The sequence below is a fragment of the Triplophysa rosa genome, linkage group LG22 (genome assembly GCF_024868665.1).
Source record: "Triplophysa rosa linkage group LG22, Trosa_1v2, whole genome shotgun sequence".
Classification (NCBI taxonomy): domain Eukaryota; kingdom Metazoa; phylum Chordata; class Actinopteri; order Cypriniformes; family Nemacheilidae; genus Triplophysa; species Triplophysa rosa.
Genome location: NC_079911.1, coordinates 2,296,458 through 2,318,061, shown reverse-complemented (window position 1 = coordinate 2,318,061; position 21,604 = coordinate 2,296,458). Strand labels below are relative to the sequence as shown.

General features: G+C 37.1%; 1 protein-coding gene across 1 annotated transcript in view; it reads right to left on the bottom strand.

The window, feature by feature from the left end:
* The window catches only part of ppip5k2 (diphosphoinositol pentakisphosphate kinase 2), a 40,618-nt gene that overhangs the window by 12,394 nt on the left and 6,620 nt on the right, over positions 1-21,604 (bottom strand). The window contains exons 4-27 of the mRNA XM_057320867.1: positions 20,306-20,396; positions 19,826-19,911; positions 18,926-19,080; positions 18,191-18,292; positions 17,763-17,924; positions 17,379-17,500; positions 17,085-17,186; positions 13,953-14,039; positions 13,758-13,833; positions 13,452-13,555; positions 12,992-13,077; positions 11,472-11,597; positions 11,110-11,231; positions 10,841-11,023; positions 9,695-9,836; positions 8,384-8,607; positions 7,965-8,092; positions 7,339-7,453; positions 7,127-7,234; positions 6,307-6,423; positions 6,046-6,216; positions 3,859-3,900; positions 3,559-3,732; positions 577-649 (exon numbers count right to left, since the gene is read on the bottom strand). Coding sequence (XP_057176850.1) covers positions 577-649; positions 3,559-3,732; positions 3,859-3,900; positions 6,046-6,216; positions 6,307-6,423; positions 7,127-7,234; positions 7,339-7,453; positions 7,965-8,092; positions 8,384-8,607; positions 9,695-9,836; positions 10,841-11,023; positions 11,110-11,231; positions 11,472-11,597; positions 12,992-13,077; positions 13,452-13,555; positions 13,758-13,833; positions 13,953-14,039; positions 17,085-17,186; positions 17,379-17,500; positions 17,763-17,924; positions 18,191-18,292; positions 18,926-19,080; positions 19,826-19,911; positions 20,306-20,396 — 2,898 coding nt within the window. The remainder of the gene's footprint in view (positions 1-576; positions 650-3,558; positions 3,733-3,858; positions 3,901-6,045; positions 6,217-6,306; positions 6,424-7,126; positions 7,235-7,338; positions 7,454-7,964; positions 8,093-8,383; positions 8,608-9,694; positions 9,837-10,840; positions 11,024-11,109; positions 11,232-11,471; positions 11,598-12,991; positions 13,078-13,451; positions 13,556-13,757; positions 13,834-13,952; positions 14,040-17,084; positions 17,187-17,378; positions 17,501-17,762; positions 17,925-18,190; positions 18,293-18,925; positions 19,081-19,825; positions 19,912-20,305; positions 20,397-21,604) is intronic.

Below are 21,604 nucleotides of genomic sequence, written 5' to 3'. Positions count from 1 at the left end.
CGTGTTTACCAAAACAAATACATTTTTACAGGTTTGAAACAATCAGAGGGTGAGTAAATGATGACAGAATTTTCATTTTTGGGTGAACTATCCCTTTAAGAGACATACACTGTCACTCCCAGAGACTATTACCAAAGATTCAATTGAATTATATTTGATTTATATAGCGCTTTTCACAATGTGCATTGTTCCAAAGCAGCTTTACAGGAGAAAATAAGAAATTTACCACATATTACCAAAGATGTATTCCTACACACTAAACATATGCTTCACAACATGAAAGTTTGTGTATACACAACATACAGATACACAAAGGACATTACAAGCATATATGAGAGACCAAGTCAGTACTGTATTAGTTGGCTGTGTGGCAAAAATCTTAAGAGTACAGTGTGTTTACAGTGAGTGCAGCTCATCGAGCGGATTAAACTCAAACGAATCCATCATCAGACCACACCAACATCACACACATCAGAGCAAGAACAGCCAAACATCATTCAGACATTATAAACCAGGACGAGCACTGTATGATCTGGCATCAGAATATTCAGGATGTTCTGTCAGAGTTGATCTTACCTATTCCAGAAGAGAGCTTGTGATCGGCGTGTAGTCTGCTGGGTCTGGCGTGACTGTTGTTCTCCGACAGAACCTAAAAGAACCAAGCAAACCATAGAACTTCTTAACAAAACCTTCATCCAGTTTAAAAACGTGTTAAACAAAACAGGTCTTTTCCAGATAGACGGATGTTAATAAGCGGCACAGAAAATATGCGAGTTCACCAAAAAAAAAAATGGATCATGCATGAACCCACTGCCACACAGACTTCATTCCATGTCAAACAGAAAATGAGATCGGGGATGCGGAGGGATATGAGAACAAACATGGCAACAGTTGCAGAGAATAAACAGACCATCTGAAATGAATAAACATGTGCACCCACATCATGTTAAAACCATAAACAGAGCAGGAAAGGCAAAGATCGCAGCCCTTGATCTTCTCGGTTAAACATTCATTTCGTGCAAAAACCCAAAGAAACCTAGAAATGAAGGAATCTTTTGTTCTCCGGGGAATGGGAGGTGAGACTTGACATACGAGGGGAGCGGAGCAAGTATTAAACAAGGATTAGAAACAGGAGAGATCCCTTTGGCCACCCTCACTACACGGGCTTTACCTGAGGACTGCAGACATCTACACATCTCATCCTAACGCTAATGGACCTTAAGACTGTAGTTTCTATGCTCTACATGTCCTTAAAGGAGCAGTTCACCTTCAAAATTAAAATTCGGTCATCATTTACTCGCCTCTTGTCATTTCAAACCTGTATGACTTTGTTTCTTCAGCAGAACACAAAAGAAGATATTTTGAAAAATGTCGGTAACAGAACAGCACAAGGCCCCATTCACTTCTATTGTAACCAATGCAACTGAACGGGCGGCTGTTACCAACATTCTTCAAAATATCTTCTTTTGTGTTCTGCGGAAGAAAGTCATGCAGGTTTGAAATGACAAAAGGGCGAGTAAACGATGACCGAATTAAACTACTCTTTTAAATATTAAGGATTCTCAATAGGAACTGTAATAATAAGTGGCACCAAAAAGTATTTGAAAACTTTAGGCATTTTTTTTAATATGCGTGAAAGTCTCAGCATTATATAACAACATGTCAAACCTTACTGTGAAGAAATATAGCGCAAACAAATATTTCACATTGAGGTTTGTTAGCTTCATAAAATTTATCTGGACTCCAAACATAATTAATATGCCGAATTACTCATGAGAGTGACCAGATGTGACCAAATGGTTTGTTTTATGGAAGTAGGATTATGCTCCAGAATGTTTGCAGTTGAAGCATCTAAAAGTGTCAGAATACTTTTGGAGCCACTTTGGTTAAGTTCACCACTTTGACATAATGTCAAAATAAAAACGGTTATTACTCAGTATTGCTAATGACTCATAAACATGAACAAAAAACATGAATGTAATTATAACACTTGGGTTATAATTATGCGAAAACATTTGTGATTTTAAAAACCACAAACACTCGTAAGGCTGGAATGTGAATCCAATGCAATTACAATTGTAAACACTGTGATGTTGAATTATTGGTAAACAACAAAACAAATCCACTCAGGTTGATGTAAACACTTTCTGCTCATGAACTGTAAACGATCAAGATTTGATCTGATGGAGGACGGTGACCAATGAGCGTTACAAGGTGTCAAAGCAGAGATGATCCTTAGTTCTGGAAGAGGCAAATCTACCCAAACCAAACATCTGAAGTGAATGCCACGTGTTTAGAGGGCAACTGATTATTGGACACTGAAATGGAGCATGTTGCAAAGGACAGCTAATGGAGGTCAGCGGATGAATGAAAAGAGATGAGTTCTAGAACAATCATGAATAATGACGTCGATTAGTGAAGAGTGAACCACAACAAATCATCTCAGGGCCTAAATGAAACGTTATCATATAAGATCTCACATTGATGGCTGAAAGCAGAAAACACATTTCTACATAAGGCACATTACAAACCTAATTTTTCCCCATACATAGTGCAACATTAAAGTTAGATTTGAGTTTTAAGTGCTTTGTAAAAGAACCGCTTAGATCATTACAGAATAATCCTTCTCGTGAATTTCAAAGTAACATAAAAAAGACTTTACAACCATTTCAACTGAAATGAGATTTAGCAAGAAAGAAAATTACTATGTGAGTTTATTTGTTGGGAACTGAATCATGAAAACCATGCATACTATAGCTAAATGAAGCCTAAATATTAGGGATGTAACGATTCACCGTGAGCCGGTTGAAAATCGAAATATGTCGGTTGAGATGTTAAAGGAATCGCAATACATGTTTTGAACAACAGGGGCCGCTGTGTATACTGCAAACTTTGTAAATTTGGATATGCTTATATTTCTTTAAATAAATCCAAGTACGGAAAAGCACAGACAAATTCTTAGTTCGTTTATATTAAAGAGACTTGTACTATTTATTTCATTTGGAATTTGTTTTAAACTTGCAGCTTAGTTTCGTTATCTAACATAAAATATATTTTTATTAGACAAAGAATAGCATTTGAGAAATAATAAAAGGGCAGTTGCTCATTTTTAATTTGTCTCAACTCATTTTGTAAAAAAATTTTTTTTGTGAAAAATCGTATCGTGAGATCAGAATCGTGAATCGCATCGTGAGATGAGTGAATCGTTACATCCCTACTAACTAGTGTACTACAGAGGACTAGTCCACTAGTCTGTCCTCTCAAAAAACAAAACTTGATACGTCAGGTTTATGTAAACATAAAAAGGAAAGGGAAAAAATACATACAGCAAGTTTGAATGTTAATATGCAACTAGACCAAGCAAAACCCGTTCTCTCTTCACATCTTAATATGGGTGCATGAAATGTTAAGAGAAAACGCTACGATGAATGAAGTAAAGACACTCTCTTTTGATTCATCTGCTCATTAGATGTCCTTGCTGACTGCCGCCAAGTTCTTGAGAGTGCATTGACAAGAAGTTAGCGGTTGGTGTGAAGAATGAATTAAATTGGTAAAAACCTGTTGCCATGAGCCAAATATACTGGATGTGAAAGCCAGTGATTTGGGGGAGACTGGGGAGGAAGTTATTTGGTCCCCTGATCTGCGTCTTCGACGCCCAGTACCAACACCACAGGTGTAATGTATCCAGGTACCTATAGAGTCAGGGCTAGACACACTCAGGGGGCTGTCTTCCTGGAAGTGAGACAGGGGGCAGAAACAGTACAAGCATGCAACAACGTTAACAACAGTCCAGCTACTGTATGTGTCCATCAACATTCACTACGACACCTTTGCTCAACAGGTAATGTGTGCTCATACTTTGCCAGCAGGGGTCTTGAAATAGCTTTGCAGCAATGGCGACTAAAAAAAAAGAAAACAAATACAAGACGGTGCCGATAAAAGGACAATTTAGAAAATAATGTACATTTTGTGGTTAGTAAGGCTTTGATTGAACAATTTCATTGTTGTGAGTTATGAATCAATCATTTATCAATTATCGGTTCACTTAATAAAACAACACTTCCACCACTCCAACATAAAAAACATTTGTGTCATGTGGAGGGCAATGTCAATATTAAAGGGGTCATATGGCGCGAATACGTGTTTTTCTGTGTCTTTGGTGTGTTGCCCATGTATGTATTAGAGACGTAAAATTGCTAAAATGAAAGTGTCTGAACAAAATAAGCATTCTATCTAAAAGCGAATGCTCACCCAGACCTGCCTGAAACGCCTCGTGTAACCACACCCCCACAAATCTACATCAGTTCGTGGTATGATTTGACTAAGACCACCCAAATGAATACGCAAGTAAGGTGGGCGTACCTGTCAGTACAATTGAAGAGGAACCTGATCTTCCAAATATGGTAAGAGGCGTTACATTTCCATCACACGCTTGCAGCATTCGACCAATCACTATGCACTGGTGAACTGGCCAATCATAGAACACCTCGCTTTTCAGAGCCATGAGCTTTGTTAAAAATCCACGCGTATCAGAGAGGCGGGACAAAGAGGAGATACTAACATGCACGGTATGTGGAAAATGCAGCATTTTTTAACCTTAAGTCGTGTTTACACATTGCATTACATCTAAAACAACCGATAATATTCGTTTTAGCCGTGTCAAATGACCCCTTTAAAATGTTCCAAACAATATTATGCTGAGGCAGAGATCCAAATCATACAAAACACTAAAAATGTGCATTACACACAACAATAGAGAAATAAATAAATGTAAGAATCTAACATCAAACCTATGTATTTATACATGATATGGCATTGTCAATAACAATATTTCAAATATTTGTATGTGTTCCTGAGTATGGAAAACACTTTATACATAAACGATTGTCTTACTTTCCACACTTTCCACACTTTACAAAATCTTTTAAGGGTTTTTTAAAAGGGAAGGTTCTCATTTATGCCGAGTACTGTATATAACAACAATCTTAACCAGACCGCCACAGAATATCACTAATAATTTGGAAAAACTATTTAGCCTCCAATGCTGTTTGCACTTTTTATCAGGTCAGTTTCATAATTCAGAACATATTAACCATTGATTTTTTCCCAAGTTACACGGAATCACAATAAAATGCATAAAAATCCTGTAAACTTTGAAAACATTTGAAAACACTAAAGAGCTATAAGTACAACATTCATACTCTTGGAAATAATTCCTAACATAACAGCATTAAAAACAACAAAGGGACATAACTGTGAAGAAGCACAAACAAGCTGGAGAAGAATACGAGTTGATTTCAAATACAGCAAACATACCTGAGAGCTCAGTGCAGTCCATCAAACAGAAGAGACACTACAGGCTGTCCTCCTAAACTTCATCTCATCAATACACGTCAACTCTTTCCCAACATTTACATTACACATGACTGTTATTTCTGGACCTACTCTCTCTTTCAGCCAAAATGATCAAACAATATTAAAGGCTGTTTTGTCATTTCTTTATTTAATGGTCATTCTGCAGAGGCTGAATGTGGCGCTTAAAAACTCGGACTGTTCTTGATATTTCATAACGGTCAAAAGGTAAAACATTGATTTCTTTATTCCCTTACACACACGCATGGGCTGCAGTATTGAACTGTTTAGTGTATTATTGTGATATGAGATGGACATTAGAAGGGAAAATGTAGGTTTAGAAAAATGAATGATTGAAATACATCTAAATAAATCTAATAAAACAAAAGTAAATCCATATTTATTTGACCTTTTTTTTAATGACTAATTCAATAAAAAACGCAATTTCTATACCTCTGATAAGATGAATGACCTGTAGAGTCACATATAACCTGGCTCAATGTATTACTGTCTTAAAATCGATTTGATTTCTTTCATCGCCGGACTATTATCAGGGAAATAGCGTCTTATAGCAAACATTACGTATACAACTCAGATTATCTGAGATTCACCTGACTATACTCTTTAGAACAAAAATGTTTAGACTCTTGCTGAAAACAAAAAGATCCGTCAGTAATGAAAACAAACACTTACTTCCACAGAGCCGATCTTTTTGGAGCGGGGAAGAGGAGACTTCCTGTGGATGTAGATGGGATCTGATACCATAGGGCGAAACATCATGAGGGCCCGGTCCGGCTCGTCCCGTTTAGCGCCACCAGACTCCTCATCACTGTCGTTCTGGGACTTTTTCTTAGAGTCCTCATTCTGAAACACAGTCAACATTAAACACATTGAATTATCAATCTACAAAAGTCTTAGCACACTTTCATTAAAAATAAAAGAGTTCTCTCTAACCTCTCTGGATGCTGGTCTATAACCAAATCCAGACGGCAGGTTTTTATCCTCCTCGCAGCCTTTAGCTCCTGGACTGAAGTGAAGTTCCACATGGAAACGTTCCTCAGATGAAGGATCCTGCGATTCAAAAGGCAACAAGAACACAGTACAAGATCATCAATATATTCAATAAAACTTTTTAGAAACCTCTGTACGCCTAATTATTTATGCGGTTATCTAACCAATCGTGTGACAGCAGCACAATGTATAGAACTCATGAGTCATGAGCTTTGTTTTTTTTGTCAAAAGCCGTTTCCTAAACGACAACCGCATTTTAGAAAACTGTAACGCAAAGTTTTGAAAACCAGTTTCAAAGTGTACGTTTCTGAAAACAATCCCACTATTGTCTCCGTGTAAACGATCAAAATACAAATACTGCATACTGTGATGTCATACTAATGCACATTACGCCGCATTCTTTCGGAGGTGGTATGAAAACGGGCGGGAGCGATTCCTCCATTTTTTACATTTCTGTACCGAAACGTCACGCTGTGATGTTTTGACCTTCTATTGGTCTCACGCACTCACGTGACGCGAATACGCAGGTCAGAGTTCACGAAACTTGAACTTTGCTACACAGCGAAATATCTTCGGACGGGCTTGCGTTTCCGGTCTGTCGCTATGTTTTAAGGCTACAGGCATGCATTAGTCCTTGGAAAAATAAAACAACAATGGCGGACTACAGGACTGCACACAATTTTGGGGGTCTATACATAAAACGTTTTAAAAATGCAAAGGACAAACGGTTGCGTTTTTAGTACATGTACATCAAAACATGTACCTTGTTTGGGTCTTCATAGAGCATAATGACGATCTGGGTCATGTAGTTTAGCTCACTGACTATTTTGAGGTAGTCCATGGCTCTCTTCCACTGCTCATCTTGGGCCTCCTGGAATACAGTGAATCATATGAATTCCTTCAATCCTAACACGACTCATTTCTACTGGCCATGACAATACACTATGAGAGGGACAAGATGCTTTTTACACTCACATCACAGAGAGCTCCATAACGCAAGATTGACAGAAGCGAGTGTACGTGACTCTCACTGGTGAAGTAAAGTCTGGTCCTCACATGTCGTTCTGGAGACATAACCCCACTGGAATATCTGTGGACGGAAAAATCGACATAAATTGATCCAAGCCATTAAGTAAAATAAAACTGCATACATTCAACAGTGTGTAACAAGGTTATTTTAGTTGACTAAAATGTAAACTTTGAAAACGTTCCTGTTCATTGAAATACAATAAAATATTGACCTAAAAATGATTGGAAAGACTCAAGGAAAAATTGAAATGTTGCCAAAATAAACTGAAGTAAGGTTAAAGCAGTTAAATTATAATAATAAACAAAAACTAAAATAAAAGCAAAATAAAAATGAATTAATCTTATATAGCAACAATAAAAATAAACCAATAAATGATAAAATGACAAAAGCATATACCAAAATTGCTAAAACTTTAACTAAAATGAACACAAAAACTAAAAATCTAAAACTAAAAGCTATTTTAAAATATGAATAAAACTATAATAACTCTGCTGCGTACAGGTCAGTTGTCTAACACACAGACAGAATATCGTTTAGTTTGACTCTAAAGCTCTGGAGTAGATTGTCTCACAGAGGGTGCAGTTTATTAACTGTGTCGTCATCTTGCGTCCTCTGGAGATCAGAGCGAATCTTGCGAATCAGAGGGGTGCAGTATCCTTTGGCAATGTCCAGTTTCTCAGCCTGAGAGATACCATATTCCTGACAAGAGCAAATAAAAACTATTACTTCTGTCCGAGTGTTCCGTTCTACAACATCCTAAAGTAAATCGAAAAAACAGCTGCATTAAATCAACACGCGCTCGGAAGTGTTACAATAATACATCTGAACTAAATCGCAGGCAAATATTGGCATACCAATCAAAATCTTGCAGCGATTCACTGATATTTTACAAACAGGGCTTGTACGGTGATGGGAGATTATTCAAAATCTCTCAGTTCTGGTTGAACAGAATAACAAGAGAACATATCAAATTTTGTTCAAAAGCAGCACCTGCGGTATGACGATGTCAGCCAGGGCTTTGGACAGCCGGTAGATTTCCATGGTGTCGTCGAGTTTCAGTGAGCTGTTGTGCTGCACATCATATTTAATGCAGTCATAGATGTCAGGAATCTTGCTGATGTTGTACCGGCCGTTCTTCATCTTAAAATCTTTCTCCAGTTTCGACCATCGCCGCAACATCAGCTCCAGAGTCTCACTGTGGTACAGCTGGATATCTGCGAGAGACACAGACAACACTGCACGTGAAAATCCCTGAAGATCAACAGTTTCTCAAATACACAGTTTAGGATTTAAATGCAATTTAAAGCGCAAGAAAGTGTTATGATTTTTTATTTTTAAATGTTAAAGGAGTAGTTCACCTTCAAAATGAAAATTCTGTCCTCATTTACTCCTGTATGTCTTTCTTTCTTCCGCAGAACGCAAAAGAAGATATTTTGAAGAATGTTGTTAACAGCCGCCCGTTCACTTGCATTGGTTACAATAGAAGTGAATGGGGGGCTGTGCTGTTCTGTTACCAACATTTTTCAAAAGATCTTCTTTTGTGTTCTGCAGAAGATAGTCAGTCATACAGGTTATAAATGACAAGAGGGTGATTAAACGATGCCAGAATATTAATTTTGAAGGTGAACTGCTCCTTTAAATAAACGTTACTTGGAAAAGGATTCCAAAGATCTTACATTTTATAGTTATATAAGTGTTACATTCATCTTACGTACCTGTAACTAGCATTTATATATATGTACTGTATATGTATGTATGTAGAGTACAGCCGCGGAAATAATTAAGAGACCATTTTAAAGCACCACATCAGTTTTTCTGAATGAACTATTTATATGTATGCGATTAGGTAAAATGAACATTTTTGTTTCATTCTGTGAACTACTAACAATATTTTTATCGAATTTAAAATAAAAATATTATTTGCAGAAAGTGAAAACTGGAGAAACAGGTGAAAATAACAGAAAAGATGAAAACAAGTTCATATTCACTTACAGCAATACAACACTAATATTTGTACGTTTTTAGGAAAAGTTCAAAAATATTTTTTTATGTGATAACGTCAATTTTTTTACGGTTTTCAAGTGTCTTGTCATGCTGTCGGTCTTTCACATGTCACTCCTGATATGTGATTTTGTTGAAATTCAAAAGGCACTGCACTGGAATGGCCACAATACATCTAGAAATGCTGATTTGAAATGAAATTTTGGAATGGTCTCTTAATTATTTAAGTGGCTGTATGTACACATACAAATAACATGCAGTATATACTGCAAAAAACTGAAGTGAATTTCATTCGGTTACCTGCATACTTGGGGTCTTCCATCCTCTGGCGGATCTGCAGCGTGAGGTTTTGAATGAGGGAGTAAACCTTGTCACACGTCTGCACGGGGTTTTTGATCATCTGCATGGACTTCACTAAAGATGTGCTGGAGGTGGGCGCCAGCTGCCATAATCCAACATAAAGACAAGTGTCACACAGAGATAGCACAAAAAGGTTCATAGAAAGAAATACGATGGTTATATTACCTGTAAGTTGAAAAATGTTTATGATTAGAGCAACTGATAACATACTCCGAGCTGTTGTTTGTTTTTTTGGAGGATCGGTCATATATTATATGGAAGGAGATAAGAGGAGAGGCACACCAGACAAGACTTGCCAATAAAACAGCCGACCACACCGAAACTAGCAAAACACGACAACTTGTAAAATAAATATTTTGTAGCTGAACACTTAAAATTAAACCACAGTCTCACTAGGAAAAAGACTTGATTTAGCTGAGCACAATTTCAGGGAGAGTAAATAATGAAAACCGGGCAAATCTAAATGTATTATTCAACTTTTTATCGTGCGATTTTTTTTCCTCATGTTGGTGCTTGTTGTTAAAGGCGGCGTGTCCGATGTCTCTTAGCCGTTGTTGATGTTCAAATCGCCAAAACAAACACACCCCTACCCCCATTTGTCGCTTTCGTCAGCGCTCGGCTCGGCTAATGTTCGTCCTGTGCACCTTACTGCTGATTGGCTACAAGGTTGTTTTGGTACTCAGCCCCGACTCAGTTGTCTAAAGCGTAATTCGGAAATCGATTACCCCGCCTTTAAGTAAAATGTGTACAGGTACAAGTATCTGAGTTTTTTTTAAAGCAACCTTTGTGTGTGTGTGTGTATTAGATGAGAGAATGTCTCAGTCTCAAGGTTTTCACAGGCCAATGTTGTGAAGCAGTACATTTCCACTGTCTTTGCTTAGTATAATACCAACACCTGCTCAATCTATTTGCAGTCGGATGAAGTCAGGCCGAGCACCGACACACAACTAAGAGTATTTCATAAACTCTTCTCATTGTGTTCTGTCATCACTTCATCTCCTGCCTGCCGTTCCTCCCCTCCATCTCGGTATCTCACCCTTGAAACCATTATACTGAGGATAAATGTTTAGATGAACATGCTGAGACCTTCTCAAAGTCCTCAGGAAGGAAGTCTCTGTCTTTCTGAAGTATCTCGTGAAGTCGTGCTTTGACTTTCTGCTGGCAGCTGCTTAAGGAGTCGCTGTCACTGTCCAGCAGGCCGTTCATATTCGCACTCTTCACCATCTGTACGAGGATCGGCGTCAGCTCGCCCTCCAACGCCAACAGACCCTGAGGACACCAGACGTCTCATAAGCATAAATAATCTGACCCACCGTTCTACTGAGCAGAAGGGTGAAAATAAACGCTCGTGCTACTTTTGCGAAGGCCGCGGCAGTCATCTGTACACGGCCTTCATCAGAGGCGTATATCTTCAGATCGTGTCTGTACGTGCTGTGCAGACGCAGAAGACCGCAGCCAGGAAAACCAGCATAATCGCCTACGACAGACAAAAACAAAATGTCATGAACTCCTTTTTCACTGTGCGTAGCCCTGTATTCAGGCCTACTACAAATGAATAAAATGATGCAGTTACAAAATAATTGTGTCACATGTTGTTTTTATATACATCACATTAATACATATGCAGAGTAAAACAACTCTAAGAAGTAAGAATGTGTTCTAGTGTAAGAGAAAAGTAACAGTGTAGTGTAGTTTTTCAGAGTTGAAGCAGTCGCACCTTGTCCTCCAGGGTACATGCACCTGAAGGCCCGACCGAGCTCTTCAGCCTGTACCCTGCCAGCTGGGGTCAACTCTCCACCCCACTTCAAAACCAGCAACAGAGACGGGTCATCCCTCTGCACATCTAAAAACAAACACACGGGTCGTCAAGAACACAATTAAAATACACTGTCAAATCTCGGCCTCACATCCTGCACGTAAAAGAGCGAGAGCGGTTGAAAAGACTTCTCAGGAAGAAAGTTACTGAAAGCGTTCAGTTTTCTCAACTGTGTATATACAGCGAAGAAACAGTTTGCTAAAGTACTGTAAATAACCACAAAACCACTTTACAGTAAGAATTAAATGTGCGCTAACAATATTATTAAATGTGCGCTAACAATAAATAACTTTCCTTCAACATTTATTGATCAAGTTAAATTCATTTTTACATTTCTAAAATCAAAAACTGGGTATTTGACAATAGTCACAAGACACGTGAGAACCAGGGATATTCAAAATGACTGACACGCCTCCATATTTGAATTCAAATAAGCTACAACAACATTTGTGCATCCTATAAAGGCGAACCGGAGTTGTTTTAGAATCAGGGTGAAAACACCAGCGTCTCTTTAACATGCCGAAAACACACACATTTTTTTTGTAAAAGCCATTGGTCAAATGATTTACACCATGGTCTGTTTGAATACTCGATTCTAATTGGCTGGAAGGTGTGCTTTAAAACCGTTTAATGCACGGGTAGTTCCAGTCAGTTTGATCAATGTTTGGTATTAACTGACGGAAATAACTGTCATTTTCACCTCTCTGTTCAAAAAGTGACACTGTAAACATTAATAACAGCTTTAACTTGGCAAATGACCGTGGTATAAGCGGGACAATCCACGGCTAGCCGTGCATTTAAGGATTTAATGCAAAAGCCTTCGCGTCGGGTGGTCCTTGGCCTCGGCTAGCTGTGGATTATCCCTTACATTAATGTTATATTGCATAGAAGTTCAGTTTTATGCCCTGAACTTCTGGAACACTGAATGCAGAACACTTACAGTGTCTGTCTGCAAATGCATTAAATGCATAACCAAATAGGTATAGAATATTATATGATTTTGGAAAATTCTGTCATAAATGACTCACAATGAAGTCGTTCGTCAACCCTAGGACCTCGGTTTATCTCCGGAGCGCAAAGTAAGACTGCACGACGCATGTTCGCACGTTGGAAACTAAGTCAGGAAATTGCTGAATATAGTCTGTATTTTTGTTTGTTTGTTTGTGCACAAAACGTAGCCTCGTCGCTTTATATAATTAAAGCTGAACCACTGGGGTGACACGGACTATTGCAACGATGTCTTGACTCACTTTCAGCGCTTTGAAGTTTGGTTGTATTGCAATCCATGGAGGAGTCTTTTTGCGTTCTGAAGATAAACGGAGGTCCTAGGGTTGACGAAGGACTTTAGGGTGAGTCATTTATGACAGAATTTTCATTTTTCGGCGGAGGTAGGCTTTAAGAAGAGGTTAGCACATTTTTACCTTCTTCTTCACTGGAGGTTTTAGGGCAGCCGTGGGGCAGATATGTTAACTGGACCTTACGGTTAATGCCAGAGAAGTGACCATACCTAAACAAATACGAGAAACGATGAGAGAATAAAACTCTTCACAAGAATAAACAAGGGGCCGGATTCACAAAACACTCTTTAAGAAGAAAATTCTTCTTAACTGCCATATTTTTTTCTTAAATTCGAATTTAAGAAAGGAGTTAGGAATGTTTTGTATTCCGAAAAAACTTAAGACAGTTCTAATATTTTTTTCTCTAGATTGATTTACAAAGCATATGCCATTTTATTTGAATGAAAAAAAAAAATTTGAGAACTTCTTAACAAGGAACATTCTTACGAAGTTCCTTTACTTCAACCTAAGAACATTCTTATATTTTGTCTTAAGAACAGTTTCATGAGTCCGGCCTCAAGAGTGGATTGTAAGAAACACTCACATTTCGAGGACAGTTTTTAGTTGTTCAAGCTTTGCTTTACTCTCCTCGATCTCGGAATCATTATTTTGCTCCACCAACAGCTGCCTGGCAATGTCCAACACTTCCTGTCACGTGCAAAAAACATTATAAACAAATCATTTCCCCTCATCAAAAACTCCTCAGATTATATTTGGCTGTGTATAGTTGTTTTTCAACATAAGATGAGTCCTCTGGGCATCTGTCAATTCCCTTAAATGTATTTTTTATGAACAATCTTACGCCAGACACAGTAGATCATGAAAAACAATATAACTTAAATGCATTTACTTGGAGTTGCTTTGGTTTTTTAAGTTTCAGCTTTCCAGTTTTGTAACCTTCAAATTTTTCAAAGAGATCAAAAAATCTGAAAGAGATGACAGGAGAAATAAGAAAAACAAGAATCGCATTAATTTGAGATTTTCACATTATATTCATATTATATGAGTGACAGTTTTGATGACCATTGTTTTAAAAAGTCTGTACTTTTGGTGTCGAACTTCCATTTTCATCTTCTGTTTTGGTGTTCTGTCACCATGTCGAATAACAGCGATTACACACCTTAACTCCATCCTGCAAATCACATGACAGCACTTAAAATCACATTTAATCTCAGCTTCTATAGAATTTATTACTAATACATACAGTATATAAAATGTTCGTTAACACGAACAAACGTTGGACTTCTTCTGTATCATGTAAAATGATCAAAGATAAATAAATACTGTTTAAATATACTGCTTCATGCTTTCCTCTGGTGCACAACACTGAATTAAATGTTTTTCTCAAAAAAATGGCATAGAAAAACTCTAGCATAAACACAAACAGCTCAAAGTTATTTAAAATGTTCAATGTCGCAACAAATAAAAAGAGGTTTTTTCCATGTTATTAAAGGAATAGTTCATCCAAAAATGAAAAATCTGTCATCATTTACTCACCCTCAGGTTGTTTCAAACTAGGGATGTGCGAGACTAATCAACTAGTTTAAACGGTAAGCTCCTACTAGTCGACATTGTAAACGACTGTTGTTTTCACAAAAAAAATGACATAAAATGTTATAATTTAAATGACTTTCGTTTTAATGTTTCATTGTAAATTACATACTAAAACAATATGTTTGAAAAAATAATTATTAATAGTCTTTAAAAGTGTATCGGGAACAAAATGTTTTCATTTTAGGTCAGATCTAGCATGCGTTTCCTTTGTGCCAATTGCAGCACGCTCAGAAATGACCACTTGAAAGACGAGTTGTGGGGCTGTTTTGACGGAGGAAAACGGGTAGGTTTTACGCTAATTATGTCATATCAAAGTGGCATAATAATTATTTCACTGGAGCCATGCGTAACCATACTGTATCGTGTTCTTTTTGGCGTGATGCGGAAAATGTGGACTGTCGGAAGCGTGGAATGCAGGCATAAAACAAAAAAGTAGATAATGATCTAAAGCTACATACAGTTATTTTAACAATTACTTGATAAGAAATATCAATATTTTAAATGCCTGAAAGACGGATTGACGTTATTTGATGGCAGAATGAGCTGTAAATGCGGTGAATGCATCTTGAGCACACTCAATAAAACTGATGTTGAGAATGTCTCGGCTTCTAGATTCACAGAACTTTGAAATTACTTTGATTATAATGTTTATCACAAAAAAAGCGCTTGAATAAACATGATTGCTTAGCACTGCTATCTGTGTGCCCTTGCAGGATCCTCAGACGGAGTTATTGTTCACAAACATTGAGTCGACTTTCATCCGAGCATAACGCTTGCATTTCCTCAACATGAACATGTAAAATAATATTAACATCATAATCACATGCGGACTCGAGTGTTTAGCCTATTTATGTTCTAGAAATTAGCTAATATGGGCAGTATGCTTTATTAGCGGCTTGTTCATTCGCTCTGCGTAAGATCAAATGCGTTCTGTAGCTTGTTCTGTACTTTTCGGCTTTCTTTTTGCTCTTTTGTTAACACACATTGCTTTGCTTTATAAATAATAAAACAATGATATAATGTAGCCATCTTGTTGGTTGATCGGCTATAGGCCTACCCTAATTATAACTTGTAAGATACTTAAATTGCGACATAATTAAAAAAAGTTATGTTTTTTCATTCAACATCATTTAAATAAACAAACAATGAAACAGTGTGTTGATTTCAGTGTAATACATGCACTTTTACTCAAATTTAATTAAATTTGATTACTAAAATTTAGTTGAACTTTTAGGGGCGGTTTCCCGGACAGGGATTAGCTTAAACCAGGACTAAGCCTTAGTCAAATTAGGACATTTAAGTCGTTTTTACAAACATACCTTACAAAAAACATGACTTGTGTGCATTTTGAGACAAAACAATGCTACTGATGTATTTTAAGATATGTCACTGCTAACTGTTTTCAGCGTAGACAGCTCTAACATTTACTTTAGTCTAAGACTAGTCATAAGCATTGTCCGGGAAACCGCCCCTTAAGAGTCCAAAAAAACAGACTTAAAGGAGAAAATAAAACGGATTTTGTATAGGCTACATAATTTAAGCCCAGGCACAGACCAGCCAAAGCAAACAAATGCCCATCGCTTCACTTCTTGCAGCCGCTAAAATGATCCAGTCAGGGTTGACGCATCAGCAAATGCAGAAATATTAATGATCATAACGTAAGGAAAGTGGAACACATATGCCTGTTTTAGCTACATTAAATATTGGATATGAACAGTTTGATTAATAGCCGACATTCTTTAGTCTTTAAAATGTCTTACATAGGCCATATGCAAAGTTTTTGGACCGCCTTCTTAGTTTTCGACTAGTCGACTACACGGTTACAAAACTTTTGTTTAAACGACTGTCAAATTAGTCGTAGCGCACATCCCTATTTCAAACCTATTTGGAAGAATATTAGCAATTTTCAGTTCTGGGACATCATCCACTACCATAGTAATAAAAAAATATATATTTTTTTGTTCTGTTGAACACATAATGAGATTTTAGGAAGAATTTAGGAAAACAAAGAGTTCTCGGGCACCTTTGACTGCCATTTAATTCTTCCTACTATGGTAGTCAATGATTTCCCGGAACTGAAAATTACTAACATTCTTCCAAATATCTTTCTTCGTGTTCATCGGAACAAAGTCATTTATACAGGTATGAAATAACCTGAGCGTGAGTAAATGATGACAGAATTTTCATTTTTGGATGAACTATCCCTTTAAATTTTTGTCCACACCAGCTGTTGGATCACGTCTGGCAGTGGACACAAAGTTATGGGTGAACATTTTAAACAAGTACGACTTTGGCTACCATTTTTTTTTACTTACCGATATCAATCAGTTTTTAACCAGATTTCTTAAAATCATCATAAAAATGGTTTAGCTTTATGCTAATGGTGTGCTTGGACCCAATGACATGATTAACACTTTTAGGCCGGCTTTCACAGACAAGGCTGTGAAAAATGTTACAGGTGTGCATCTCAAGACAAAACAATGACACTCACATATTTTAAGATACTTTAGGGCGAGTTATTTTCAGTTAAGACAGTTCAAACATTTATTTTAGTCTAGGACTAGCCTTAAGCCTTGTCTGTGAAAGCAGGCAGTGATGTGTGTTTTAGTTTTTAAGGACATACATGGTTCCTGAGGTTGTGGGAACTATGGGAATGTCTTCAGCTTCCAAAGGTATAGACCATGGGATCTGAAACTGTGGGGCCAATTCTCTCATGATGATATTCCTGTTGTGCAAAAGAAAAAAACATATTGATTTTAGCTTAAACAAATGTGTTATCCATGGATAATTTAATCCCATAAAGAAACTGACGATCATAAATATTAGTTATACAGAAAGCCTCATATATAAAATGAAATCAAATGAAGGGCTGAAATACAAAAAAAAAAACTAGCAGGGATGTTTTTGTTGTACTAACCCCAGGATTTTTGCGCAGTCATCATAGTATTTCATGGAGTTCTTTACGAAACTGAAGCCGTTGACATCACAGACGTATGACTGGCCGTTGGCACGGAGCAGGTCGAACCCACACACTGTTTGCTGTCAACAGAAATGCTAACACCTTAGTTTATTGTGAATAATGCATACTGAATGAAACTACTATAGATAAAATAATTTGACTCATAACTTGTCGCTCCATCAACAACTGTCCTATATTACCACAAACATATTAAAACACACGTGTGTATGTTGATATTAAAACAGCTTCAGGCATAGCTCAATCATACATAACAGTGGTTTTATTATTTCTGTGGTTAATCTGAGGTGAGTGAAGCTGTTCACACCTTTATTGAGGATTTACCTTAAAAGCCAAACAGACTTTCCAGGCGATGAGTTTCTCTCTGGCATTAAGGATGACGGGATAACGGACCTCCTTCCCCTCACTGTCTCGCTCCACCTTCCCATCCAGAGCGGGAGATTTACGGGCCTCCGCGTGAGCATAGTCAGGACCAACAGTATACACCTGACGGAGAGAAAAAGATCCAAAAAATACTTCCCAGATTTAGCTTATTTTACCTTTATATAGCAACCCTGTTAAAAGCAACCTGGTCAGACGCTTAAAGGAACAGTATTCAGTCAATGTCACTGCCCCTGACATTGTACTAAAGATGTATGACCTTCTTTTTAAAATAACATTTTGAAAAAATCTAACCTTTTTAGTTCATGTTATTGTAATTAGTCACGCAAGACCTCATTACTTTTATTTATAAAGCATTAGAGTAAAGATACCTTCACATCAGTCCCATCTGTAGGCATGAATTCCTCGTAGATATATGACCCAGTCTTTCTGACGTTACTTTCAGGGGAATAAACACTACTTCTGCTTCCAATCTAAAGGAGACGCGGTGATCAAAAGTAAATCAAAAGACAATGCAAAACTTGTGCTTGGAACACCATACATCCTTTCAATACAGACTGCAGTGTTATTTCCACTTGATTTAAAGGGACAGTTCACCCAAAAATAAAAATTCTGTCATCATTTGCTCACCTTCGAGTTGTTCCAAATCTGTATCAATTTCTTTGTTCTGATGAACGCAGAGAAAGATATTTGGAAGAATACTTATAACCAAACCGTTCTTGCACCCCATTGACTCCCATAGTAGGAATAATGACTTTATCATTTTTTTTGTTCTGCTGAACACAAAAGAAGATATTTTGAAGAATGTAGGACAGCAAACAGTTCCTTGGCACTTTTGACTACCATTGTCATTTTTCCTACTACGGGAGTCAATGGGGTTATAAGCATTCGTCCAAAAATCTTTCTCTGTGTTCATCAGAACAAAGAAATTGATACACATTTGGAACGACTAGAGAGTGAGTAATTGATGACGACAAAATTTTCATTTTTGGGTGAAGTGTCCCTTAAAAAAAGGCTAAATAACAACAATCTTCAAAGTGAATTGAACCAATCATTCAAGATAAAATTAAAATACACTTAAGCATTGTTGTTTGTGTGGGCCAAACCTTGCGGAAAAGCCGCTGACTGCCCCCTCCTGCTGATGTTGGGTAGTAGATGTAGACGTTGTGGTCTTCAGCGCTCACTGGCTTCTCAACGAAAGGCTTTTGAAAAATCTCTCCATTCACCTCCACATGGTCCTCTCCTTCCACTAGATTACATTCTACAAACACAATACACAAAACCAAACTTGTGTTGACATACAGCCGAAAGAAACGTAGACGTCCACCTTTTGTGAAGTTACTTTTCAGGAAAGTTTTTGGTTTGATCTATTTATACAGCCCTTTCTTTAGTAGTGCTCTTTCAAATTAGCTTAAGAAAAACCAGGGAAACCGAAAATTGTAACATACAGTACTGTATATCAAGGTTATTTTAGTTTACTAAAATTAAAACTTTGAAAACGTCTCTGTTCATTGACATCAAATAAAATATTGACCTAAAAATTATGGGGAAAAACTTAACTAAAGGAAAAATTTAAATGTTGCCTCAAAAACGAATTGAAATAGGTTTAAAGCACTAAAATTATAATAATAAACAAAAACTGAAATAAAACTAAAATAGAAATTAATTAATATTATATAGCAACATAAAAAATAAACAAATCAATTATAAAATGACAAAAGCATATACCAAAATTGCTAAAACTTTAACTAAAATTAACATAAAAACTAAAGATCTAAAAATAAAAGCTAATTTAAAAAAATAATAAAACTAAATAAAACTAAAATGAAAACTGTAATAACTCTGCTGTATATAGAATATATTTTTTTTTCAAATCTGATTTATGGATACATTTCTGCCCCTGAACATGAAACATAATAAATGTCCATCTCAGAAGAGTTTAAACACATTATCTGTCTCTTTCATGAGGTTAAGTACTCCAAACTAGGTCACTGTGAGCTTAATACCTTCTGGTCTGGCAGGGTTTCGATTCAGAACCGCATAGCGTGGGAGCTGTATGCCTTCTGCCTTCAGGATCCCATACACCTCTCTCCTAAACACGCAACGCACAAAAGTCATAACAATACACGTTAAGAGAAAAACAAGAGCTTTTTTAATCTGCTACCATCTGGGCTATGTGACTGATGACGTCACTTAAAGAGAAAATTCTGAACACAATGTCATTACATCATCATTTTTATGGAGTCTTCCCCTCACAGAACGCGGGCCTTCAAAGTGAGTTTTAATGCCATCATACAGCCGCAGTGCAGGCAGAATTAAATTACAAGTGAAGTTCATAATGTGAAGTGCATTAAAAACTCGAACACTAAAGAGTAAATGGCTGAAATGCAGGAGTCAAGTAACAAACAATTCATTTATCCACACCTTCCTGCATGCCTCGGTTTTTTGGGGGGGGTGGACATTCTGAGAAGAGACGTTGAGCTCACCTGTCCTGAATACAGTACTGCATGTCCAGATTATTGATGACAAACGGATTCCTCAGCTTCTCATAAGCCACCGCTTTATCCAGCGGGAATCCTGTAAGAGCAAACAGTATGGAATAAACATGCGTGAACCTCAAATAAAGTTAAAGGGATACTTCACCCAAAAATGAACATTCTGGCATCATTGACTCACCTTTGAGTAATCTCCTGATGAACACAGACAAAGATATTTGGAAGAATGCTTATAACCAAACCTTTCTTGGGCCCCATTGACTCCCATAGTAGGAAAATTACTTTATAAATGCTTTGTGCTGCTGAACACAAAAGAAGATATTTTGAAGAATGTAGGACAGCAAACAGTTCCTTGGCACTTTTGACTACCATTGTCATTTTTCCTACTATGGTAGTCAATGGGGCCCAAGAACTGTTTGGTTACAAGCATTCTTTCAGATATCTTTCTCTGTCATGAATTAGAATTCATTTCATGGTTTGGTTGAACACAGATTTGTTTTAATAAAGCCATAAACATTCTTTACAGAGGCGTGGTGGGAATAAATCTGTTTTAACAGCTACTACAGTACATGTGCTTGTTCACAGACACACAATGAGTCTGTCCATAAATAATGCTCAAAATGAGGAATCTGAAATACAACTTCCCCACAAGGTGACCTGCGAGCCATACCATAAATCAGTCACCTTCTACATGTTTATATTTCATCTCAGTGTTTACTGTACATAAACACATCTCCCGTGAGGTTCCAATAACATAAGGTCACAAAGCATTTGAACGAGTCAGTTCTAACTTTGTGAGGGAATCACAGAACACAGCCCATTCATCACACATTTTTTCAGTATTTTCGGGTCATTATAATCATTTCAAAAACATCTGAGCTCCAAACCAAGCAGCACTCACATAACCCACGACATTATAAAACTTTAAATGGGTGATTCTCACGAAACCACTGAATCATCATGGCAGTAAAGATTTGAACTATAAAACATACAAATCGGTAACACAAAAAATGATCATAATAAATATAATTGTGTTCTCTACCTTGGACAAAACATCATTTTGACACAGGAATGAATTATTCATTTTATTGCTTTTTCTGCTGAAATTCTCATAACCGTAACGCACGGTTATGAGATTACGTAATGAACCATTATGTTTGTAATACCTTAGAATAAGCTGTTTATATCTACATACAGAGCGGGCCTACATACAGTACATTGAATTTGCCGCCATGTTTTGTACAGCAGCCCTAAACAGACGAACAACTCTACATCGCTCTTTCTACAGTC